Source organism: Lolium rigidum, chromosome 5, assembly GCF_022539505.1.
Source record: "Lolium rigidum isolate FL_2022 chromosome 5, APGP_CSIRO_Lrig_0.1, whole genome shotgun sequence".
NCBI lineage: Eukaryota > Viridiplantae > Streptophyta > Magnoliopsida > Poales > Poaceae > Lolium > Lolium rigidum.
Window position 1 is genome coordinate 62,109,251 of NC_061512.1, and position 27,122 is coordinate 62,136,372.

The 27,122-nt window shown below is 48.9% G+C and overlaps 2 protein-coding genes across 2 annotated transcripts; one reads left to right on the top strand and one right to left on the bottom strand.

Moving 5' to 3' along the window:
* Window positions 1-1,833: 1,833 nt before the first annotated feature.
* On the bottom strand, window positions 1,834-3,881 carry LOC124656018 (putative pectinesterase 63). Its single transcript, XM_047194831.1, has 5 exons — window positions 3,454-3,881; window positions 3,175-3,364; window positions 2,859-3,065; window positions 2,544-2,788; window positions 1,834-1,993 (listed from the first exon to the last, which is right to left on the bottom strand). The coding sequence occupies exons 1-5, from the start codon at window positions 3,879-3,881 to the stop codon at window positions 1,834-1,836; spliced, it is 1,230 nt and encodes a 409-aa protein (XP_047050787.1).
* Window positions 3,882-14,335: 10,454 nt separating this feature from the next.
* LOC124655298 (mitogen-activated protein kinase kinase 3-like) lies at window positions 14,336-20,739 on the top strand. The gene is made up of 9 exons (XM_047194216.1): window positions 14,336-14,464; window positions 15,732-15,965; window positions 17,435-17,653; window positions 17,760-17,897; window positions 18,021-18,188; window positions 18,572-18,685; window positions 19,100-19,207; window positions 20,035-20,126; window positions 20,376-20,739. Exons 1-9 carry the CDS (start codon window positions 14,336-14,338, stop codon window positions 20,737-20,739), a joined length of 1,566 nt encoding a protein of 521 aa, XP_047050172.1.
* The last annotated feature ends 6,383 nt before the right edge of the window (window positions 20,740-27,122 follow it).

Consider the following 27,122-nt stretch of genomic DNA (forward strand, 5'->3'; position numbering starts at 1 on the left):
GTGGGCACCAAGGCCGAGGAGGAATGGTAGTGTTACCAATGAATCAGTTAAATAATGTTATTTATTTGTATTTGATTGGTAGTGTTACATGGCGTCTTCATGGAGGTGAAGTTGCCCAATGCCGTGCAAGCTTCCTAGTCGGCCACGAGAATCAAGTCAGCGGTGGCGGTGACCATTGGTTCTCCTCCCCATTTGCCATTTCTCAACTAGGTAATTATTTTAGTTATTTGGCTACTACCTCCGTTTCTATAAATATAGCGTATACGCATTCTAAAATAAACTCTGATCAAATAAATTGAGCAACAAAATTTTAATTATATTGTACGTAATTGATATTGTTAGATTCACACTGAAAACATTTTCTAATGATGCTAATTTTAAACCAACAATCATTGTATATTTAGAGTATTTTTAATAAATAAACACGCAAAACAAGGATGCCTTATTCATTGCAATGGAGGAAGTATTCATGAAGCACAGACATCTATATGCTAATGTGTTGTTTAATTGATCTTTTTTCAACTCATAAGTTTCAATGAGCGCTTTGTTTTAGAAATAAAAGTAGATGCCTCAAGTAAATAACGGATGAAGATGAGGAATTGGAGTTGGCATGAAAAGCTCAAGTAGCTCTGTGTGCAAGGTGTGGCGGATATATTTTGAATCTAATCCATGAGCAAAAATAATGGAGAAGAAGATAAAACACAATCAACACCCAAACATCAGCTTTTGACGGCGAAGAGTGGAACAAGTACACAATAACAAAATAGAAAACTATGTTGGCACGAGAAGAACTATACTATTGGTTTTGATATCTTCCATGAACTATGTTAGGTTAAATGAACTATGATAGTATAGTATGAACTATGGTAGGTTTGCATGAATTATGACTTATGTCAATGTTTATATCATCTTACTCTTGTTGTTAACCGAAGTTTGTAAAAACTAACATATTTTAATTTTTTTGGAAAAAATTCGATGGTGTGTCCGCATGGTAATACGCCACCAGTGAATATTTTACTAGTTGTATAGCGCAGATTATGTACCACTCCATCTGTGTTTTACTGACCGGTGGCGCAAGAGCTGGCATACCACCAGTAACAATTACCAGCGACGAAATTTGGGTGCGTGCCGAATACACACCACTAAGGATGTTTTCAGCACACCACCGATAGGCTATTCCAACTAGTGTTGGAAGGGAGTAATCCCCTTTTATTGAAATTACCATCAGATTCTCAAAAAAATAGTTTGAGGAATTTTGCTCAAAATTACCATCAGATTTTTAAAAATAGTATGAGGAATTTTTAAAATCAATAAATAATAAATATGGTGCACTATTCACGTATTGTTAATGTGCGTGAACAGTGACCAAATCAATGAGAGAGCTGCAAAGTGGCTCAGCTTTTATATATAGTATAGTATGTAAAGGTGGTGTAGTGCTATTACATTAGTGGACTACTAGAAAGGCTTGGAAATATTTATTTCTTAACTACCTAGGAAATAGCAGATTTTAAGTAAAATTAAAGTCGAGAATCATGGAAATTGATAACCACATCAGTATAACTATTGAATTTAACTCCTACGAACATTTTCCATGTTGTATATACCATGTTACAAGACCTATTGACCCATGACTTTTAGTAAGTGGGTACCACATATATACAATTTTGCTAGGTATCAGTGAGATGTTTTAAATCTCAATCGGAATTTAATGCTAAACATATGTTGCTCTTTTGTATATCTATATATGGAGGTTTTAGAAAATCTCAGCCCTTTATCAAAAAAAAAATCTCAATTGATTGAGACATAGATCCCCGAATTGATTGGTCCAACTAGCTACTTTGGTGGGGGCAGGATCCACGAGTTGCCGTATACGAAGTGCGAGCCGGTGAAAGCCCTAGCCTGCATGTCGTTGAGCACCCGCGCCCACCCGATCCTCTGGGTGGACATCGCCCCTGGCCCGGTGCACTTGTACTCCCCGTAGAATACCCCGGTCCTGCAAATAAACAAAACAACAATGCATCACATCGCCGGTCCTCGCCTACCCGTTGAACTGCATGTAGGGTGAAGGCGAATGCATTTTACATGAACAACAGAACCGGTACCTGCCGACACAAGTTTCACTATCGATTTGTGTTCTAAGATTCATGCCCCATATCAAACACATGCTCGAATCAATGGTGAATCTTGTGCCGATGGGTAACCGATCCGGTAAATTTTGCGGAGGAATTGTAGGGTGAGTGGAAAGTGTTTTGGGAAAATTTGCTATAGAATTCTGTTATTTTTTTATTTTGATAAAACACACCCCTCGATTGTCTCATCGCCAGAGTACAATTTTGTAGAAAATTTGCTAGAACACACCACTTGTCTAAAAATAGAAAATTTTGCATTTTTGGCGGGATGACCATGTTGTGACTGGTTTTGAATAAAAGGTGCAAAACTTTCCTATTCAGCCAGAAACGTGCCACAAAATTATAATAGTACTTCGCAAAGACATAGTTAGATGGTGCATTGGTAAAATCTAAAAACAAATTAGAAGTACTTACTTTGCTGGCTTCTCGACGTTCCATCCGTCCCATCCAACGGGGACGACCTCTTTCCCCATGTCGGTGAAGGAGTAGACCACCCGGGATGAGTCCCCCCACGCTCTCCCCAGGTAGATCTGCCCCATGCCCGTGATCTTGCACCGCACGAACGAGAACCCGCTCTCCACGGCGTCGGAGATGGTCTTGGTCCGCTGTTGCGCCGTCAGCACCGCTATCTCCTTCGTCACCGACATGATCGTGCAGTCCTGAGTGCGCATCGTGCATACGAGTCAATCGTATGCATCATCCGACAATTTTGGTGTTTCGTTGATTTACCGTGTAGAGGGACCTCCCGAAGCCGAAGATGAAGTCCACGCTCCCCTTGATGACGCAGTTCTTGAAGTAGTGAAGGCCCTTGTGGTCGTACAGCGTGTCCTGCCCACCGTCAATGGTGCAGTCGTAGAAGGCGGCCTTGGTGCCGAACACGCGCAGCGCCACCGCCTGCCCGCCCTTTGCCCCCGGCAATGCCAATGGCGCGTGGTTCTGCCATGACAAAGCTTAATCTCTATTGGGATTTTAGGAAGCGCAACATTTGGCGGACAGAGCTTAATCTCTGTAATTGCACGCATGCATGGAGATTAATGTGACCAACCTTGAAGACGATGCCGGAGGCCATGAAGTAGTCGGCCTCGACTGCGACGCTAGCGCTGCCCATGGTTCCGACGGCGGAGCCGTCTTTGGCGCGCGTCCCGGCTGTGTCATCCCACGTGATGATCGGCGGGTTCTTTGTGTTGCCCAGGAACGTGATGAATGGCTTCGTGCTCGGGACCAGCACCTTCTCCCTACATATATCAATTTTCCCATTGCGATTCGAACGATCATCCACGTAAATTCGTTTATTGAATTAACGAATTTGATGATGAATTGTTACTTGTAGGTGCCGGGCCGGATGTCGAGGATCACCCGCTGCTTGTTCCTCTCTGGCACGGCCTTGATCGCCTCCGTGATGGTCCTGAACTTCCCCTTGCCGTCGGGGCTCACCACGTACCTCACCTTGGAGGCCTCCGCCGCTGACAGGTCGGCGTCCAGCGTCTTGCCGCCGGTGCCGTTCTTGGCCTTGCTGGCGTAGATCTGCTCGGTGACGGCGTAGTGCTCCACGTTCTGGGCAATGAACTGGTCGAAGCTGCTGCCGGCTCCAGCTCCGGCGTCGCCACCAGAACTCGGCGTTTTCGGGGCGCCGCCGCCACCCACGTTGAAGCTGGCTTGCTGGTGCTGCGAATACGCCGGGGAGATGAATGCTACGAGTAGCACAAGAAAGGCAATGGAGAGGGGCAAAACTTCACGTTTGTGCCTCTGCATGGTAACAAGATCTATACAGATGAACTATGGACTATTCGATAGGCTAATCTATGTGTACTTAGTTTTTTTTTGTTAGTTTATTGAGAGATGCATGGGCCTGTGAGGGAATGACTAATTTTGAACAGTAGTTGCATGCATCTGTATATATAGGTTTGGGATAGGATCAACGGAAGGGTGCATGCGAGCTCCTTTTTTCGGCAATCAACTATATTTGCCACCTGACCTTGTTCATGGTGGAATCACCTCAATCGTTCATGACGGGCCATGGTCGGTGGGGGAAACCTCCACGTGTTGTACGCCCCCACCCCCACCCCCAGTCATCCACCATCTATTTCCCACTGTTTTCACTCCATCGCCCACACGGTCGCTCCAATAGTAGGTAGGTTAATTTTCCCCAAATCCAAGTGGAATTTAAGGTTTATGCAAGTAATTTGTGTGGATGAGGAGGCGGAGGGCAGCGGTGAAGCACGCGAAGCAGTGGTCGGTCACGGAGTAGAGGAAGCGGAGGTGGGACCTCGCAGAGGCTCCGGGTGCGAGCTGTCGATCGGACTTGGCGATGGCACCGGTCACAGAGGCTGGTGAGGCGAGATATACTCCATCTTCATGGTCTGGCTGCTTCGACCTTTGCATCGACTCTTTTGGGCCGATCACCATTGATCTAGTGCTCATCACGAGGAGCAGAACATGAAGTTCCAGACCATGTGCCTCCATTGTTGGGAGATCTGGTGCCTACATGCGTAATAATGGTGCTCGGGGCGCTGATGTAGGGGCGGATGCCTGGTCTGAAGCTTGCGCATGTTCACGGCTTGTTGTTGAAGGAACGAGAAACAAAGGATACCGCGCAGAGCATTCACATGGAACCCTGCAGGCCAAAGACGCCGAGGTGGAAGGGGAAACCACGGCGAGTTCTCTCATCCTTCTTGGTGGCGGTGCAAAGAGCAAAGGCACGCATGTCAGAGATGTGGGAGAGGCCCTAGAAACCGCCTAGTTTTAGATGGAAGGACATGGAAGCGGCAATGACGCTTCTGGTGCTGAACCATCATGCGCTTCTGTTGGAGAAAACTGTATATGAATTCACGGAATGGGGAGACAGCTAGTGCCTTGAAGCTCGCTGGTCCATGGGCTTCCTCTGCTACAAGTTTTGGGCGGGAACAAGGAGAAGTTGAGGGCAGGTAAAGTGGGCACACGACCATCCATGGCGTCTCAGGCTGGGCCATGGGTCTAGGTTGGTGGGTGCCTTGGGCTGATGGCTCGTGAAGAAGAAAAGGAGGTGGAGGTCCTTTCTGGCCAACTTTGGCATATTCCCCGGCATCTTCTCAAATCTACCATGGGGAAATGAGTGGTATAAAACAACTACCATCGCCTAGGGTTCGTGCTCCTCCTCCCATGTAGCCACTACCACCAAAGAGGCCAGGGGTTTGCTATCAAGTGGTAGAGGAAGATGAATTAGTAGAGGAGCTTGTTGAAAACAAGTTGGTGGATGTGAAGCAGAGCTTGATCGGCATGGCAGATCGAGGTAGAGGTGGTAGAAATAGAGGGAGAAGTTTTGGTGGAGGGAAGGGTGACGGTTGGAACCAGTCGCAATAAAAATCAGTAGCAATAGAATTTGCAACATCAACAATAACCACAACAGTAACAACAACTGTTTCAGGATTTCCAATGTTCGTCTAGTTTCCCATATGCATCCGAGCCTTATGGTTTCATGCGTGGAGGGATGCCTCCTCACTAGGGTTTTCATGGCCCTTTTCTTCCTTTCCCTCCTCGGCTGTTTGGGTACCAACCCAATCAGTGGGTACCTCCTCCTTCTGGGGATTTCTCTCAAAACAAGCAGGACCAGGAATGTGAAGTTGCAGGGAAAAGTAATATCCAGCAAGCTAAACCAATCCAGAAGAAGAAGGTGGGTGCTAGCAATGACAACATCAATCTTGGTGTTAATACACAGATGAGCTATGTGGATACTATCTGCTTGGGCTGTGGGGAACCTCGACACTTCAACCAATCTGGTGACAGGAAATCTTCTCACTTCAACTCGCAAAGCCACAAGCCACCCCGTTGAAGAGTGCCATGTCAAGAAGAGACCTCACTAGATGGAAAAGTTCCTTGGGAGCTAACACCAAAAATTGTGGTTAGTGGTTACCGAGGAGGGAATCATTATTAAACCAGAGCTAGCTAAAGAATTTGCTGGCATCTATAGAGCCAATTGGCCATGGAAAATCAGAGAACTGACACAATGGTCTTATCTAATAAAATTTCCACCACATCTACCAGTTGAGAAAGTCATTGGCTATCCAAGATTTTTTTGACTAAATCTGGTGTCTGGGTCAAGGTTGAAGAGTGGAATGATGACCCTGACCATGTCTGTGGCTGTAATGCAGTGGACTTGGATGAAGGTGTATGAACTGCACCCCCTGGTGTGAGTGGATTTCAGTTAATCAGGTTGTTTCTATTTGTGGCATTCTCCAAGAGGTTGATTGGCTAAGTGTGTTGAGAGACGGGGCTGAGGTATTGAGAGTTAGAATTAGATGCAAGGATCCTAGTAGAATCCTATTGGGGAGGCTTTTTCACTTCCATGGTAAGTTTTATCACCTGTTGTTTGAAGTTGAAGGTGATCCTACTCTAGGGAATATTGAAGATCCTAATCCTCCTCCTCCTGCTGCTGAGGACCGGGATGACAATGGTAATAGTAATGAGGGGCAAAGAAATGTAACAAATGATGCATGGAAACTGATGGGGGGAATGGCACTATTGGTTCTAATTCTTCTAGTAGTTTTCAAACTCCAGGTCATAATGCTCAAAATCATGTTCAATAGTTAGAAGGGCTGGTTGCAATGAGGAGGAGATGAGGGGAGTATGTCAGTGGTAGTGTTTTTTATGACCTACTAGGACTAGTAAAATGCCCGTGCGTTGCACGGGTAACAAAACACGTTAAAGACTGAAAAATATTAAAATATAAACATCAATCATTATTGAACACCCCAAAAAGATGGCACATAACTTGGTCTCAAGAACAACAGAAAAACATATTTAGAGTAATAGTCCCCACACAGGATGTAACCTACGAAGTCTACACCATAATTTTAATTACTGTGCGCAATTTATACTCATTAAACAATTATTTCAGTAAAACTATATAGGCTAGCCTTGCATATTCTTCACGTCGATCTGATCGAACTGGAGCGCGTATATCACAAGTTCTATATACAGTTTTTAGACATGATAACTAAGAAGTAAAATTGTAAAAATCTGATTAATATATGGCGTTCAGAGTCTTGAATGTCAGTTTCTTACAGTATAGCAGGAATGTATATTTTCCGCAAAAGAAGAAATAAAGTAATTTGAAAAATATATTGCATGCCCTCTTCTCCTATTATGAAAATATTCATAATCATGCGAATGGATGAAAATCACTGTCTAGTTTCTTTGCTTCAAATATGTACATAGTATGACCTAAAAGAACAATACGCAAAAAAAGTCAGTAGACACAACAAACTGAGCTGTTAATTTCTGCAGAAAGTTCTCATTTCATGATATTTGAAGCGATACTAAGTAGTGAAGAGAAAACAAATGTCAATGCTCAATAAAAACACCAAACTCACTGGCTCTAATTCAGCACATAAGTAATAATCACCCTTCTAGGAACAATTCTTTTTCTGTAGTTTTCTATGCAAATACAACTGTATTGTATCTAGACTATTGTAAAGTTTAGAGTAGAGCTAGACGATTAAATAATGAGAAACCAGCCATTCATCTTTTTTGGCCAATCAAAGTTGCTTAGATCAAAGAGTTTAGATAGTTTTTCCAGTCACAAAGGTAAATAATCTCCATTGAATGATATAGCTTGTGATATAAACACCAGTTCTTACATGCATGCACTGAGAAAGCAGAAAGTGAATACAATATTTGCTCTATCAACTATAAATTTGATTGTTGATGACTTCAGCTAGAACACCAGGCGAACTGCACGCGACAATGTTAGTGTTTCTTCTTAAATTCTTGAAGCACACTGTTGGTTGATTTGATTTGGACCAGTTATCCCAACTTCCTATGATCATCTCTTCTCTTCTTATCTTCCTAAAGGGAACTTGTGAAGAATTTTGGTCTTTTCAATGAATTGTTGTAATGAACAGTGGTAGTTCTGCAAAATAACTAAACCTAACAAGGTCGGGCATCGAAGGTTTCGTGTGTTCGCTGCCAAGAAAGAACACTCGAGGGCACACCCAGTCACCCAAACTAGAAAATCCAGCTATTGACGGTGCCCCTGTTGGTTCTTCCGAGGAAGAACAACCGGAAACCTCCGTGTATATTTTCGCTGCGAAGAAACAACACTCATCAGTCGTCATCCTCCTCGGCGATGTCGCCGTGGTAGTGCCGGCATCAACGCGTCTCGTCGAACACCTTGACGCTCATGTCCCCATCGCCAAAGTAGGAGAACATGAGCACGAAGCCGGCTTCGAGGTGGTGGTAGCGCGCGAACTTATCCCAGCCGATGTGGAGGTACATCTTGCCGCGCGCGTCGTAGATCACGTCCACGATCCACCGGCAGCAGCCGCAGGCAGCCTCCCGCAGATGCAGCGAGCCCGGGCGCCCGTCGCCGGCGACGAAGTCGGCGAAGGTGTCCGGCAGCCTCTGGATGGCGTGTGGGTCGCCCTTGAGGACGACGACGAACTCGAACAGCACGGGCCCCTCCTCGTCCTGCATGTCCGACGATGAAGATGACGGCATCGCAGGCGACGGCGTGCGTGCAGCTCTGCCGCGGCCACGACCACGGCCGCGAGCTCGGCCTCCGTCTCTACTAGCCATGGCGTCGACTCTTGAGATGGTGGCAACTAGGGTTGGGGAGAGAGGCGCTAGGGTTTGTGTGCGAGAGGGACGATGAGAGGCGGCCCTTTTATAGGCCGGAGGGAGGAAGGGGAGTGGTGGCGCTCATTAACGCCGGCATGCGAGCTAGGCGCGACGAGACGCTTCGATGCGCCCGTGGGAACCGCACCGTCGCCGCGCGCCAATAACTTCCGTCGCAAGGTAGGCGGCGGTTAAAATTCAATGTGCCGTTGACGCATCGGTTCCGCCACTCTCCGCCTCGCTTTCGGTGTGTCCGGCGTCTAGCAGGGACGGGCTCGGGACGCCGGACACCGTATCGTGCAGCGCCGGATAAAACGGCTTTTGAGGACGCGGCCGGGAACGTTTTTGTCCGGCGCGTCCCAAATCCCTTTGGGGAACGCTTTGGGATGCGACCGGAGATGCTCTAAGGGCATCTCCAAGTGGCGCGACACATTTTAGCGTCCGGAAATGTCCGCGCGCGTCCGTTTGCATCGGCCGAAATGGTCGAAATCGACCGCGCGTCCGTTTGCGTCGGGGGTGGCTCCAGCGGCACAACGAATATTTTTGCTTGATTCATTTTTTATAACATGAAAACATAATTTACATAGTTGAACACATGGAAATAAACCCTAAACGCCTGCTCCTACCGCTTTTCCTCATCGCCGCCGAGCACGATGAGCTCCGGTACCACACACGGCCAATTGGGAAGCGGCGGAACCTACGCCGGGCGCACCGGCAGGTGCCTGGACGTGGAGGTGCCCGTGGCTGTGGCGGAGGTGGAGGCGCCCTGTGGCCGTGGCAGCGGTGGAGGCGCCCATGGATGTGGCGGCGGTTGAGGAGCCCAGGGGTTGTACGGCGGCGGCTGTGGTGTGGCTGAGTCCTATATCGCCAGTCGTAGGGCTTCATCCTCCGACAGGCCGACGGCATGAAGCCGGTGGCGTACCGGGGCAGCGGCGGCTGCACAGGTCGGTCGTTCTCGGAGATGAGGACGCTGGGCTTCAGGACCTCGCCGTTCGTCATGTTGTCCGGGTACTCAAACTTGCAGCCCTCCGCCATGGCCAACTTCCATTCCTGGAAAACGACCACGACGTAGTCGTCGCTGTCGTCCCTGACCTCCTCGTTGTGGTACGCCAGCGCCTCGATGTAGTCATCATCGTCGTCGTATTCGTCGTCGTCGTCATACTACGCACGCATCGACGCCCGGTGCACACGCGTCGGCGCCCGCTCGTCTTCGAGGACGAGGCGGCGGTGGAGGGTCGAAGGGAAAGTCCCCGTCGCCCATGAAGCCCGCCCTCCTCCTCCGATCCCTCTCGGACACGAGATATGTGCGCCAGCTCTCGGAGTCAATGGCGTACGCCGGATCGGCGCGGAGGTCCGGCGGCAGGTACCGCCTCCTTCGCCGGATCTCGGTGCTCCTACCTGGCTCGCGCGCAGGCACGGGAGGGACGGGCACCCGGCGGTAGCTGAGCCGCCAGCCGCCAGGAAATTGCACGCCCGACCAGGAGTCGCACGACGTCCGGCTTCCCGTCCATCAGCCTCCCCACGGTGACGGGCAGCGACACCCTCCGTGTCCGCTCCCCTTCTTGGTGCCGCTGCCGGACGCCTCAAAGTCGTTCTTCTTCTTCCCCATGGTGTTGTGGCGCGCGCGGCGGTGGAGGTGGGAGTGGAAGTGTAGACGAGGGCAGGAACTGTGCCGATCGACTTTTAAGGCGGACCGCGCGGGAAACGATGCCATTGAAGGCGGCGCAGAAGCCTAGCCGCCGCCCGCAAGTGCGCGCGCGAACAGGCAGCCGCGACATTGAAGGTGAAGGCTGCGGCGCAGACGCGGAAGCGCTGGCCACGGAAGCGATGCCCTTGATAGAGGGTCGCTGCCATGCGGGCCCGTGGGGGAAGCGAGCGGACGCTCGGCCGCGGAGTGTCCACGAAGACGCAAACGTGCAGCATATTTGCGCCGCGTTTGCGTCGTTGCGGACGTCCCGGACACAATGCATCGCCCCGCTGTAGCAGGACGCGGACGCATTTTTCGGTCCGCGCGGAAGCAAACGGTCGCACCGTCGCCCGTTGGAGATGGGCATCTCCAACACGGCAACCCAAACGGACACGCTGGGCCATCCGTTTTGGGCCGTTTGGGTGGCCGGTGGACACCCGGACAGCGGCCGGCGTCCGCGTGTCCGTTTGGGTCGCACGCTCGCCCAACGCGCGGACGCAGCCGCAAATGTAAGAAAATAAAGAAAATAAACATAAAAAGGAAAACAACAAAAAAGAAAATATAAACTAGAGTTCATTAAACTTAGCCCTATTTTGGGCAATTTTACACAAGAGAAAGCCCTATATGGGCTTTAAACTAAAAAAATAAAGAGGAAACCCTAGGCCAGGGTTTGTGACGCGGTGGCCGCCGGTGTGCCACCCTACTCCCAGTAGTACTTGTCGTCGTTGCCGTCGATGTGGATGACGCCCCCCGGCGGCAACGCGCTGTTCCGGCTGGACAGGCCGGAGGGGCGCCGGGGACTCCGGCCAGGGCGACCACTGCGCCCTTTCCCAGGCGGAGTGCGGGTCCAGAGGGCTCGCCGGCCTACGCAGGCGTGCCCGCCGCTCGGCCTCCTTCCGGAGCTGCTCCGCCGCAGCCGGCTCGCAGCCTCCGCCTCCGCCGGAGCGCGGCTCGGCGCTCCTCCTCCTCCCGGAGCGCGGCCTCGGCGCGTGGCCTCCTCCCCGCCGGCGCGCCATGTCGAGGAAGGCCCACGCCTCCGCCTGGGCATCCTCCTGGGCCTTCCAGGCCATCTCCTCCAGCGCGGAGGCGCGCAGCGTCTCGGCGAGGTGCGGCCATATGGCCAGCTCCTCGAGGTCGTTGCGCTCGCGGGACGCCGCCAGCGCCGCCTGCAGCTCGGGGTCGTCCTCCTCCTGGGGCTGGGGCTGGGCCTGTGGTGTCGCCGCGGGCTCGTTGATCTAGAGGCCGCCGGGTGGCGGCCAGCCCACCTAGTAGGCGTGCGCGGCTGCGCGCGAGGCCTCGTCATCGCTGAGGTGAAGCACGTGCGCCGGCGCGCATCGTGCTCCACCTCAAACCCCTGGGACTTGTGTCGCCGTAGGCGAGGTGCTCCCGGAGGTCCGCAGGCAGCTGCGTGCGGCGCTCCGGATCTCCGCGATGCGGGCACGACCGGAGCCCGGGATCGGCGGCACCGGAACCCGATCTGGGCTCAGGTGCTAGCCGTGGGGGAGATGCACGTCGCCCCACGGCATTGGGGCGCCGGCATCCCAGAACATCTGCGCCACCGCTACTGTGACGTAGATCGGGTCGCGGATTGGAGGAGCCGCCGGCCCCATCTCGAACGCCCCCGATGCGGTTCGCCGGCTGCTGCCGGCCTCGTGGTCGTTGGCGGACGGCTCGAACTCCCGCTTCGGGGCCATGGCGGCGCGGAAGCTCTAGCTCGTGCGTGCGGCCGGAGTGGAGAGTAGGGACCGGATAGGGACAGTCCCCTCCCCAGTCCACATTTAATAGACTGGAGCACCGACAGATGGGCCAGCCACGTAGACCAGACGGACACGCGAGGACGGCGCGTGACATCTGCGGTCACGCAAACCTGGTCCAGAATTGGGCCGGGTTTGGGTCGTCCCGGACACCCGCGACCAGCCGCATTTGCAAGGCGTGGCCGCATTAGGCCGCGGATTTATCCGGTTCGACCCGCGCGGCGCGGGATGGGTCGGCGCGCGTTGGATATGCCCTTAGGGCATCTCCAGCGGCGCGACGCAAATGGACGCTGAGCGACCGTTTGTGTCCGCCGTGACCGGAAATGCGTCTGGGGCCTGTTCCAGCGGGGCGACGCAAAGTGACCGGGCCGTCCGCGGAGACGCAAACCTGGCCCAAATATGCGCCAGGTTTGCGTCTCCGCGGACGCTCGGCGGACGCGCAAAGTGTCCGCTCGGTCCTCGCGCGGGCCCGCCTGGCAACGGCACAACTGCTTCGTCTTCCGCGGTATTACTTCGGGGCGGCGCGCTGCAGCCTTTGCAGGGGCCGCGTTAATGGCGTGCCTCGGCTTCCGCGAGCGTGCGCAGCTAGTAGTCGTTGCACTGGCAGACCATTGAAGGCGAGATGGCGTCGGAGCCTTAAAGGGAAGCTGCCGGCGCCCATTTCCCCGACCAAAACCATTGGCAAAATCCCACAGTAGCCACCACACGGACGCCATGGGGAAGAAATGCTGGCCGTTCCGGAAGACGAAGAACGACCAGGAGGCTAGCGGCTCGCGTTCCGGCAAGAAAGCACGGGTCGGCCGGTAAGTCCGCGTTGACCTCGCTCGGCAGCTATGGGAGGAAAACCGGCCGGTACCATGGCTGGACGCGAACTTGCCGGGAGGGGCTGGTACCGAACTCGCGGCGCGTGCCGGTCCCCCCCCCGTGCCGCGCTCGGGCCGAGAGCGGCGGGACGAGGTGCGGTGCCGCCGGCGGTCTTGCCCGGATCTGCGGGAGGATCCGGCGTACGCGCTAAACTCCTACAACCGGATTTCCTTCGGGCGTGGGAGTTCGACGCGCGGCGCCGCGCTGCCTACCTCGCCGACGTAGACTACTTCGAGCGCGAGATCGCCGCCGAAGAAGAAGAGAACGACCATGAGGACGCGGACGAGGACGTCGACGAGGACGAGGACGGCGACGTGACCATGCCGCGGCACGACCACGACGACGGCGGACCGGCGTGGGATCCGGAGAACCAGCCGCCGGACATTTCGAGAGGAGGAGGCCATTGCCATGGCACCGGCCAACAGCGAGCAGGACGAGCTCAACGAGCTCGCTTTGTGGGACGGACTCGCAATCCAGCTCCGCGAGTCGGCCGCTCGCGCGGGGAGGCCGGCGACTCCTCCGGCCATGCCGACGCGTTCCAACGTCCGCGCTCCGCCCTGTTGCTCCGGCGTGGGATCCCCGGCCACGCCTCCCGCCCGTGCGGCGGTACCTCCTCCACCGCCGGCGTACGAGCTTCCATGGCCGACACCGCAGCTCGATTGACCTCGTCGCCGACGACGACCGACAGACAACGCCTATTTTAGCACCCCTTTCTCGGCTTTTCATGTCCTTTTTATTATCATGTAAATTATGGCGTATGAATGAAAAAAAAAAAATTATGTGTCGTGCCGCTGGAGCCACCTCCGACGCAAACGGACACCCGGACACTTTCGACCATTTAGCCGACGTAAACGGACACGACGCGTCTATTTAGACGTCCGAAATGCGTCGCGCCGCTGGAGATGCCCTAAGTCCCCGCTATGGCAGGAAACTGGTAACGTTGGCTGCATGTTTGACGATGCTCCGTCGTCTAGTGAGTGAGTGCCCTCCGTCCCATCCCTCGTTATCGGGAAGACAGCGCATGGGACAAGCCAAGGAGAGGCGCCGGTGTCCTCTTCCCGTTCGTCAGGCAGAGCGTCAGCTATGAGCTTTTCCATTGATGACGTGTACTTACCGACCTACCCACCTGCGCCGACGCCGGCCATCTCTCAAATTGGGTATCCTGACGGCGGCAGGCGGCATGTGGAACAGAAAACTCCCGGAGCAACACAAGAGAAATCAAAGCATCACTCTGTTTTCTCACGCCCGCTCTCCCTCCCCCAAACCATCCCCTCCCTGTTGGCTTTGCTTGGTGCACGCGTTGCGCCGTAATGGCTGCTCTGGAGGAGCTGAAGCAGAGGCTGCAGCCCATCTTCTTCGACGCCGACGGCAATGTTGTGCCGCCCCCTGACTCCGCCGACGCGGCGTCCGAAGACACCTGCGACTGTGACGACCCTGAGGTAACCTCTATTCTTAGCAGTTGATCCCATTTCAGAAGTTCGAGATCTATGGGGAAATTCCTTATTTTTGTTAGATATTGCGGGCTAGCTGGACTTCCTGCCTGGCAAAAGAAAAGAAAAAAAAGACTGCTAGAATGATCGCACGGTGCAAAATGTACCGGAGAAGGTGTTTTCATTTGCAGTAGAGATTTCAGGGAACAGACAAGATCTGAGTGAGCAAAACATTTCTTTATAAATACACCTGGTGTTCCATCTAGTAGACTGATGTGAGACAAAGTGTGGGGAAAAACTTATCCCTTGATTTGCCAAAAAAAAGGAACAAGATTTGTGTATACGAATTCTCCATGTTATATGGATACTAGAGTGACCAACAGAATACTGCAAGTCACGAGATTAGTTTGATTTGGGCCCCCCCTATAGAGTTTTGCCACAATATTCTGGCATTTGTAAGTCCTACTACGGCGACTTTCTTGTTCGTGACAATTTCATGCAAAAAAGGAACATTTTTTGCGTCCTCCTACAAAATAAACTTCAGTGCTCTAAATGATAAATACTGCTAGGACTAATTCTTTTTAACGTAGGTCGCTATTTTGTGTTTTATCCATGAAATTTTGCAGAAACCCAAAGGACGTGTCCATTTTTTCGCATTTTCTTTGGCAACTATGACTTGCCAGTTCAATCCGCACATATTAAATTACTTACCCTGTTGCACAGCCTGACACAAGTATTATAGCTTCGAAGTTTCTCATGGTGTTTAATTGTTCTTTTGCTTTCTTTATAATTTGACAAATGTCTCCTTGGTTGCTGCAGCATTTTCCTTTCGTTCATAATGGTTCTTGACATTGGCTTCTTTGTTGCTTGAAGCCGGTCACAATCAGTCCCAAATGTCCTCACAGGAAAAACCCTTTGCGCAATATCTCCGCATCATTTTTCTTATTACTTTGACGCCCTGAAGTGCTTGCTTACCATCGCCTCCAATGGCAAGCAGCTTGAGCTAGAGAAGAGGTTGCCGGAGGGGCTGGAGAGATGGAAGAGGGGATGTGTGTGCGTGCGGTTAGGTGTTTGGGGGTTTGGGTGGAGTTTATACATGGAGGTGTTGTGGGTAGTTGAATCTTGATCTAATAGTTGAGAGTTTCACTAAAAAGTAAGCAATATTTAGTCTCGTGCAGAATATTCGATACCTATGTTGTATTCGTACGTTATGAATTTTTCTTCTTAAGCAAGTTATAGAATATACTAATGCTCATATTTTATTCTTTTTTTAAAGGTTTTGGATGGTGCAACTATCAATTTACTGAGTAAATCTTCTGATGAATATAACATCAATGAGCTTGGCTTCCATAAACGAACAACTAGACAAGACAAGGCATACCGATGCTCTTTTCATGATATGCATATTTTTGATCCGGTCGGTAATGGTGCAAGCAGTGTCGTCCATAGAGCCATTTATGTACCAGTTCATCGAGTTTTGGCACTGAAGAAGATAAACATTTTTGAGAAGGTGAGTGCATCATTTTTTATAGTCCTTATGGCATAAGGTGACATTTCTTTTCTTTTTTTTCGAAATGGGGAAATATCGCCTCAGCTTCTGCATCCAAAGGATGCACACGGCCTTTTTTATTAGATTATTCACAACACCTTACAAGAGCAATACAAAAGATCAAACTCAAAGCCACCTCGCTAAACCTACACAGGGATGAAGGGGGTGACAATTCACCAACTCATATCATCCAAAAATCAAATGCCTTCCCAGAGCCGCCCAATAGCAGATGAGAAGCACATCCAGTCAAGCGGACTCTCAGCATACGCCAATGCACACGCCATAGAAGTTGCTACCGCCGTCTTCCTCGACTCCATCTTCAAGAGAGATCATCGCATTGACCATGCCAGGCCTGCCATCGATGCCGCCACGGCGCCAGACGACTCCACCATCCCGCGCATGTCCATCACACCGCATTCGTCCCGAGACACCACTGCACCATGCCGCGGCGACTCGATGACGCCGACACAGCAAAAGCACACCGCTCCACCTCAGCACCACCACCATCCGTTGTCTGCTCCGAAAACGATACCCCCAACAGGGAGAACGGCGTTGCGCGCCGCTATCGTCCGATCCGGGAGACCCGGGTCTAGGGTTTCCCCTGGAGCATCCCAGGCGAAGAAACGCAGACTGCAGAGACAATGCCTTCAACAAGGTAACGACGAAAGGCGCCGCCATCATCCGCCATGACCGAAGTCCGGGCCGGCTTTCACCGGCAGCTGCGCCTCGCCATCGGGAGGTAGGCGACAGATCGCAAGATCCGCCACGGCTAGCCACACAACTAGCCGATCTCCTCCGGCGACGGAGAAGACCACCACCGCGGTGCCACGGTCGAGGCACCCGACGCCCGCCACCTGCCACCAGGTCGGCGCCGTCACCACCATCGCCATCCAGGGCCGCCGCCCTTGGTGCCGTGATCCCAGCTCTTGAGGAGGAGCAGCACGAGATTCGGCCCAAGCCTCCGGCGATGGGCCTCGCTCCGCTCGTCAGAAGTTAGCCTCCCTTTAGTATATGAATTTGGATCACAATACAACAGGCCAGTTAATTTCCATGAATTGGAATAAGGAGAACCAAGCGCTGGCTTGGTGGCTAGAGCTCAGGGTGTTGAGCCGGCCCACCCGAGTTTGAGTCGTAGGTGAACCGCTCGAACTAAATGGGGTGCTATCTGCGTGAAAAATTCTGAGAGGTCTCACATATCTAACAACATATAGCCAAGGGAGGGATCCTTCCCCCATTGGTAAACGTTTTGAATTGGAATAAGTTATATCTTCGAATCCGAGTTCTCTGTGTTGTCTTGCAGTCCACCCTTTTCTGTGTTCAGTTAGTATTTCATTTTGATCTCTGATTCTCTGATATCATAACAGAGACCTTTCTATTGAGTTCTTGCTGCAATTATGTATTTGTAATGTACTCTCTGATATATATTGCAGGAAAAGAGACAACAGATTCTTAATGAGATTACAACGTTAACAGAAGCATCTTGTTATCCAGGTTTAGTTGAATTCCAAGGAGTTTTTTATGCCCCTGATTCCGGAGAAATATACTTCGCTCTTGAGTATATGGATGGTGGTTCATTAGCAGATATTATCAGGGTTAAGAAATTTATACCGGAACCAGTTCTTTCGCATATGCTACAGAAAGTGTTGCTAGTATGAGTCTTCTATCTCAACATCTTCTGGTGTGATCTATATTCAAATCAGTCCTATGAAATGACATATTCTGTAAGTAACTAGTTGGTCTATGTTAATTTTTTAGGCTCTGCGCTACTTACATGAAGTGAGGCGCTTAGTACACAGAGATATAAAGCCAGCAAATTTGCTGCTAAATCTGAAGGGTGACACCAAAATCACAGACTTTGGTGTAACTGCTGGACTGCATGATTCAATTACCAAGGTATGCTACTTATTGGCGACCAAAAGTTCTCTTATCACAAGCAAGCTGTTTAAAAAACCCATTAAGTCCACCTGACTATCTAGATTCAGTAAGCAGTATATATGTGTAGTAATTGTCTTCCAGTGTGCTACCTTCCTGGGCAGTGTCACATATATGTCTCCTGAGAGAATTCGGAACGAAAACTACTCATATGCTGCTGATATCTGGAGCCTTGGCTTAACAATGTTGGAGTGTGCAACCGGAAGATACCCCTATGATGTAAGTGGGGGCGAGGCTGATCTCATGCTTCAGGTGAACTGATTTGGCCGGCCATCTGTATAATTTTCTACTGGCTTTCTTATCACCGTATTTATGGAGCAAAACATGATCTTCATCTATGTGTATAACATCTGACTAAGATCGCATTCATATCTTAGTTTCTTGCGCTAGTGGATTGATTAAAGATGTTGTAATTCCATTGTTTAGGTATATTGTTTCTTAAGGCTAATTTTGAAATTCGCTTGTTTCCCAGTTTCTACTTGGGCTGAAACTTTTTTTTCTTTTGTGCTTTCCAGCACGAATAATCTAGTGCAATACTCACAGTCACCTTTTATACTAGTTCCTGTTGCAAGTATCATATTATTGACCTATAATGCAATCCTCCCTGCCCACCTTACTGTGTTGCAGTCTTGCAGATATTGGAAGATCCATCGCCAACACCACCACGAGATATTTATTCAGAAGAGTTTTGCTCGTTCATTGATGCTTGCTTGCAGAAAGATGCTGACGCAAGGCCAACATGTGATCAGGTAAAATGAGGTGTAGTACAATTTATGTTTCTTAAAAGAGAACAGTTGCAGGGTTTCCTACTGCATAAATTCTTTGATAAACTTTATTTATGCAGTATAGGATTTTGAGGCACCATGAGACTAATGTCTCATGGATTGTTTCAGTCCTTGAGTTAACAGTAAGCAGTCTAAGGTGCTTTTTTGGTAGAGTCTAAGGTGTGTTAATCACAAAAAAAGCGTCTGAAGGTGTTAATGCAGAAAAGCAGTGTAATATGTTGAAATGCATTACCAAATTGTGCAATGTCACCTAACCATTTCAATATGTTATTTTCATTGACGAAATTGAGTTCATTTTTTTTGAGCATGAAATTGAGTTCATGTTTCTCTATGAAATCATATTTTTCTTATTTGAATCATATACTGAACATTTTGTAGCTTTTGTCTCATTCGTTCATCAAGAAATATGAGGGAACAGGCGTGGACTTGGCAGAGTACAATAAAATTGTTCATGATCCATCAGAAAGATTATCACAGATAGCACATGTGAGTTCCTTATAGCCTTTTCTAGTTTATGTTTTTTTCTTTCGTACCGCTTTTAAATATATATATATCAGGAAACCTTCTGTTCCACAAGCTCACGTACAATGATATTAGCCATGCCCACAAACAAGCTGACTCAGTAATCACTGCAATCGTTTCAACTGTTTTAATCCAGATTTCTCGTTATACTGGATTAAAATCTTCTTGTTAAAATTTCAGACCATATTGAGAATTTTAGTTGCTGCTGGTAGATGTTAGAAAAAAATTGTCCGAATTGTTTGAATTCCAATTTGTTTATCTTTCATATGAAAAAAGGAGGAAATTTGTAAGAATTCTTGGAACCCATAACTTGCTGAAGAAGTCATCTTCTCACCACAAGACCATGTACGAACATATGTGATTTCTATGGTAGACCACATTTATGGTTTTACTTCCAGCGATTCCAGATGTGCCCAATAGCCAGGGTTAGCGGTGAAGCCTAGGTTCATTAAAATAAAATAGCTAGTACTTTATGAAAAAATAATTTAGGCCTCATCATCTCATAGTATAACCTCTTGATACTGAAATGCTATTTCCTCAATACAGACAAACCACGTGCTCATTTTGATATTAAATATGTGATCTGCCTTTGCTTTTCTTTGCTTTTAAGGAAGGATATTTCTTTTTCCGTATAGTGGTAGACCGAGTTAAGTTCCTTTCTTGTAGCTTGAATCATAGGTACATGAATGAATGCATGTTTACTTTATAAATCAGAAATTGTTGAGTTGCATTGGTTCAATCAGCTATTCATATATACATGACTTACAGTCATATTAATATATTTATCCCAGATGCTTGCTGTACATTACTACCTGATCTTTGATGGAGGTGATGATCAATGGCGTCACATGAAGTCATTCTATGAACGATATTCTGTTTTCAGGTATGGGAATCTCGTGCTACGTTTCTCTTGTAGTAACCGATCTGTTACTGTATTTTCCAGATGTTCAAAGTGTTTCTGCTTCCACTGCTTTGATGGCATGTGGCCATCTGTTTCTTACGTTTGGCTCTGCAAACTACAACTGAACATTATCACAGTTACCAATTGAAGGCAGTTGAGGAAAAAAATAAAGGTGTTTTTACAGGAACTGTACGAGGCATATTGACATAATGTTTTATGTTTTTATTCTAGTTTCTCAGGGGAAACACATGTCGGTAAGAACGAAATATTTGATACGTTGTCAAGAATAAGGACAATGCTGAAAGGTAACAGCCCTTGCGAGAAGATTGCTCATGTAGTGGAGAAGGTTTACTGTTGTGCACATGGGGAAGAAGGGATGAGTGTTCAAGTTTCTGGATCATTTATTGTGGGGAACGAGTTCCTCGTGTGTGCAGATGGGTTCCGTGCTGAAGGTATGCTAAGCATGGAGGAACTCTCTCCTGACATTCTCAGCAACCAGGCTGGCCATTTCCAAGAAGATTTTTTCCTTGAGCCAGGGACTGCCATGGGATGCTACATCATAGCAAAGCAAGAATTGCACATCGCTGAAACATGAATTCATTCACCTTTTTGTGGTCAGTACACTTGCTAAATTATGTATTAAAGTACTTTTATTGTCGTTTGTTTACTAAACTGATCTTTTATGTCTGTTCTCTTCCATTTGCTCCTGAAGAAAATAATTTTTTAGCTAGCATATGAACACCGAGGTATTGGAATCTATTCAGTTAAGGCTCAAGATGTAATACCAGCTACCGCCTCTCGACATCATCCATGGAGTATTCAAATTGAGCCATTGAGTCGCTGACTTCAGTTGAGGCTTATTCACATTTAACAAAGCACTTAAGCTTGTAAGTGGTGGAGAAGGTTTTTATCAGGGCACAAACAGCTCACTCTCAAAACGGGCAACTGTATCTCTGAAGAATCAACAGCAGCAACAAAAAAGAAGGAAGCCCCTTAGCAGATCATTTCGCTTGATGTAACAGATACGGTTAATGAAGATTAGATCCCACGGCTTAGATTCAGTTTTTGTTTTGTGGCTTTTACCGCCAGCTGCTCTTTCTCCGGCTGTGGTCATTTTCAAGTTCATCATCTCTTTATTTTATATTCAGTGACTTGGTTGCCTTTATAAAGCCATGTAATGGGTGTGGAACACTCGGACTTTAGTAATCCCAATAAACCCAAAGCCACCATTTCGAGTGTGCGGAGAAAACAATCTCCAAAATTTACAGAACCTTTTTTTTTAGACGGAAGGCTCGAAATGAGCCCGATTTTGAATTAACAGAGCCATCAACCGGCTAGGAGTTACACCAAAATATACAACACACACATATAACGCGTAAACCGAGAAACCAACAACAAAAGACAACGCAAAGAACGCCAACAAGCGCCAGGTTGAGAGAGCCTTGTCTTCTGTTGCACCGGAGAGAGAGCACGTCTTAGTCCACGCCAACAAACCTCCTACGCACCAGAACAGCAGCCCAAGGGGGACTCAATGATGGGCCAGCAGCTTGGCAGAGCTTGAGGATCCAAAGGAGGGGGGTCTTGCAACGACGCCTCCAAGAAGGTGCATGGCGCGCGAATGCGTCATCATCGTCGGCAGAGACCAAAGTCCTGCAAAGCTTTCACCCAGACCCTGAACCACCACCCCCGAGCTCGGGCTAGGTCCAAACTAGAAACACAACCTCTTCTACAGTGCATTGGGATAGACACACCGGCGAAACTACGACCAGACGCCGACCTAGCAAAGCCCCCAAGGCACTAGGCGGGCCGTCAGCTACCGAAGCAAGCCGTGTAAAAGTAGCCCGGCCGACGAGGTGAGAGGGTTGGGACATCAGCTAGAGATCAAAGGGTGATCCACAAGATACTAGAAGCCTGCCCGAAGTGGGGCCACCAAGGGGGGCAGTTTACAGAACCTTAAAATTAGCTAATCTGCCATTTGATCTTTGATCAGACTCTGAACCCAATCAGATGCGATTTGATCTTTGATCGGGCTCCGAGCCCACTCATATCCTATCAGAGGTAGCAGGGGGTGCCCTTTCCATGGCCTTGAATCTGCTAGCAAGTCCCATATCCGGATTCGGCGTGCTCCGCGTCTAGGGTGGCGTCTCTAGATGTGCGGCGGCGGCTCCTCCTCCACGGCCTCCGACGATGGATGGTGGCGGCGGTGGCTGTTGGATCTTGTGCCGCCGAGATCCATCGTTGGCTTCTGCTGGCGGCGCGAGGAAGGGGGCGGCGATGTGCGGGGCGAGGATGGTGTGGTTGCGGCTTCCGCCGTCCACCGAATTCTCCTTCGTCATCGTTGGTCAACGGATGGCGGCGTGGGGGCCTGTTCGTCTGCTTCGGGTTTGAAGGTGGTGGTCCTAGGGTTCTTCTTCTGCGAAGATGAAGACCTATCGGATGTTGATCCTTTTCATCTAGCCGGAGTGTTGAGTTCGGAAGGCTCCGCCGGCGAATGCATCAGCGCATCTTTTGCATGTAGTTTGCTGGATCGGGTGGTATTCGGTCGCGCGCACTCATGCTTTTATTCCGACCGTTTGGTTCTGGAGGAAGCGGCGCGAAGCTCTTTTTCCGTGTTGACATCAAGTGACTATGGATCCATGATGAAAGTAGGAAGAAAAGGATTTCATGAAGACCGGATGGGAGGTCGACTAGCTAAGGGAGGTTCAAGTCTCCGCGATGTTGAGGGACTTGCTTGGTGTTCCGGGCTTCACAGCAGCGGTATGAAAGTGGGGGCGATAACACAGGTGAAGTTCAGAGTCGTACCTTTCAGGGTGAAAACCCAAGGTCTGGCCTTAACTGGTTGTGTCTGGCAATGACCTTGTTGGAGGCATTATTTTGAGAGCGGGGACTATCTTCATGGTGAAAACCTAAGATCTTTGATCGGGCGACGACGGTGTTTGAGCATTGTTCCCTTCTTGAAGGCGTCGTTTTTGGAGAGTCTGTATTTCAAGTGTTGTCTTGGTGGTGGATGTATTGCTGTTGTTAGGCCCGAGATACTGTAGCGGGACTTTTGTTTCTTAGTTTTTTTTTCTATTTTTTGGTTGTGTGCATCCGCAGTGCCATTAGGGTGGTGCGTTATTGCAGAAGCTGAGTGTAATTGGTATCTTTTAATATTAATATATTCTCTTTATCGAAAAATATCCAAAACTTAGCAGCATCGGCTCAAATACCACTATTGTGGCATGCGGTAGATTAAAAAAAATTCTAACAACCAACCAAGATCAGGTTACTCTTATTGATCATGGGATTACCAGTTGATGTCCAGACTTGTAGCAAAAATAGAGTCGATGCATCGTGACAATCATACCGTAGTTAAATTGCCTCCCCTTCCGTGCAAGATCCCTCATATGGTTGGTCCATAGAGCTGCAGGTGTAGCGCCTCCAAGAGCGTCACGCCTCTTGCGTCGCTCTCTAGCATGGGCGGAGGGAGCATCCAAATAATAGGTGTACACACTTGTCTAAAAAGCAGGGTTTAGTCATGCTTTCTAATTTATTTGATGTAGATTGCTCTATGTATCTAAATTATACACATTTATTTAAGCTTGTCTACATGTGGACATGTTCCGCCCATGCTCCCTAGGGCGACGCCAGGGGCCCCAACCCTAGCGCCGCCAGCCCTCCTCCCGTGGTCTCTCCCCTCTCGCCGCTGCTATTGGCGATGGCAGGTCCCGACGCCAAACGTGCTCGGGGGTTGGTGGTGGCAGCGACCCGCGGTGACGCCCGGGGCGGCGGCTGATGGATTCGACGTGCATGGCGTTCGAGGGTGGAGACCTTGGATGAGCGGTGGCGGCTTCTCCCTCCACGGCTCGCCGGCAATGGATGGTGGCGGCGGTTGTTGGATCTAATGCCCGCCTAGATCCATCGTAGCGGCACGAGGAGGGGGCGGTGATCTTGCGGGCGAGGATGGTGTGGTAGCGGCGGCCGCCGTCCACCGAGTCCTCCTTCGTCGTCGTTGGCCAGCGGATGGCGGCATGGGGGCCTGCTCGTCTGCTTCGGAAAATAAAGGTGGTGGTCCTAGGGTCCTTCTTGTGCGAAGATGGAGACTTCCATATGGCCGGTCCGTCTTCATCCGGCCGGAGTGGTGTGTTCCGAAGGCTCCGCCGGCAGATTTAACAAAGTGCACTTATGCCTGGAGTTCGCTGGATCGGGTGCTATTCGGTGGTATTCGATAGTGTGCATCCATGTTTTTATTCCGATCGTTTGAGTCTGGAGGGAGCGGCGCGAAGCTCTACTCTTTGTTACCATCAAGTGACACTTTAATCCATGGCGAAGACAAAGAGGCGGAGAATATCATGAAGGTTGGGTTGGAGGACTACCAATGGAGTTTCGAGTCTCTGTGATGTTGAGGGATTTGCTTGGTATTCTGGGTTTCGCAACAACAGTATGAAAGTGGGGGCGGCAGCACATGTGAAGTTCAGAGTCCTACCTTTCGCAGTGAAAATCCAAGGTGTGGCCTTAATTGGTTGTGCCTCGCAATGACCTAGTTGAAGGCATTGTTTTGAGAGAGGGGACTATCTTCGGGGTGAAAACCCGAGATCTTTGATCGGGCGACGACGGTGCTTGTGCTCTGTTCACTTCTTGAAGGCGCCGCTTTTGAAGAGTCTCGAGTTCGGGTGTTGTCTTGATTGTGGTTGTATTATTGCTGTCGTGGCCGGAATAATGTAGCGGAACTTTTTTGTTTCTTACACTAATAGGGAAAGGGTCATCTCGTGGCGCACCTAATGCACATTATGTGGCACACGGGCGGTGCGCCACAGAATTCTCGCCATAAAAATTTGATTTCGTGCGCACCTGCCCATGAGCCACGAATATCGCCTTTCGTGGCGCACCGGTGTCGCAGGTGCACCACAGAATTAGAGTTAGGTGCACCACAGAATTGCCTCGTATTATGCACGATTTTGTACTCGCCCGCTATACACATACAAGTTATATACATCAATATACAGATATTATACATACTATATACAGAAGTATGCAGATATAATATAAATAGCATGTATATTGCACATATATAATATAAACATCATCATCACATTACTTAGAGCCCGATCGAGATACACATATATTGTCAATTGTCATTTTTTTTACATACAAGTCTTAATTCATATAAAGTTCATCATCTCGAGATGCAAAGTGGTCTTCATCCGGTTCCTCCTCTCGCTCCCTCCTCTCTCCTGCCAGGCTCGCTTGCATCGGGGTCTTCATCCGGTTCCTCCTCTGCTCCCTCCTCTCTCTCCCGCCAGGCTCGCTTGCACCGCCCCTGAGTGTGTAGTGATTAAAATGGAAGAAAGACCAAAATAAGAGCCAAGTAGTATCAAATAGATAGCATATGCCTCATACTTTGTTGGTCAAAACAAATATTAACATTCAGGGATGGATTCAGCGAGGCAGGTAGGATACACAAGAGATTGATATTTGTGCTATCACATCAGGCTCACTAGCTCCACCCCAAAGTGTACGAGTGACCAAACATTTTAATCATCGGCACTAAAATGGAAGAAAGACCAAAGTTAATGAAGAATGCCAACTCAAATACGAGCCAAGTAGTATAAACTAGATAGCATTTGCCTCATACTTTGTTGGTCGAAACAAATATTATTATTCAGGGATGGATTCAGTGAGGCTAGGTAGGATGCACAAGAGATTGATATTTGTGTCATCACACCAGACTCACTGGCTCCACCCCAGAGTGTACGAGTGACCAAACATTTTAATCATCGGCACTAAAATGGAAAAAAGACCAAAGTTAATGAAGAATGCCAACTCAAAGCCAAGTAGTATCAACTAGATAGCATATGCCTCATACTTTGTTGGTCGAAACAAATATTAACATTCAGGGATGGAGTCGGCGAGGCCAGTTAGGATGCACAACAGATTGATATTTGTGCCATCACACCAAGCTCGCTGGCTCCACCCCATAGTGTACGACTGACCAAACATTCTAATCATCGGCACTAAAATGGAAGAAAGAACAAAGTTAATGAAGAATGCCAACTCAAATACGAGCCAAGTAGTATCAACTAGATATCATATGCCTCATACTTTGTTGGTCGAAACAAATATTAACATCCAGGGATGGTGTAAGCAAGGCCAGGTAGGATGCACAAGAGATTGATATTTGTGCCATCACACCAGGCTCGCTTGCACCACCCCCAAGTGTACATGTGACCAAACATTCTAATCATCGGCACTAAAATGGAAGAAAGACCAAAGTTAATGAAGAATGCCAGCTCAAATACGAGCCAAGTGGTATCAACTAGATAACATATGCCTCATACTTTGTTGGTCGAAACAAATATTAACATTCAGTGATGGGGTAAGCGAAGCCAAGTAGGATGCACAATAGATTGATATTTGTGCCATCACACCAGGTTCACTCACACCACCCCAGAGTGTAGTGACCAAACATTCTAATCATCGGCAAGTCCAAATAAAATTAAAGACCAAATCCTTATGAACTTGCACCCAATTCATTTTGTGGTTTCAATTAAAGACCGACTCCTTATGAAATAGCAATAGAAATAAAAATGAATACAATTTTTGTTTTCACCATTAGACATTTGAAATTATTATGTTTCCGAGGCATTAGCAATTGAAGACTCCAAATAAAATAATAGAATCCTCGCATGCAACCAAAATCCGCACAAGCATATCGGGTTGGCGCCTACTTAGGAATCTCGATATCCGACATCTCCTCTGAACCCAAACGGACAACACACACGGTGCCCTCGCGCAACCGCCAACATTTTAACACTAACCAATATTCATTCCTAAATTCTACATGGTGAATCCAACATTTTAACACTAACCAATATTCATTTCTATATGGCTGTAAATTCTATATGGTAAATTCACACGATTTTAAGTACATAATTATCATCTAGAGGGAGAAATATTTAACACAATCCACATAATGGTTGCTAATGAAATATGCAACAC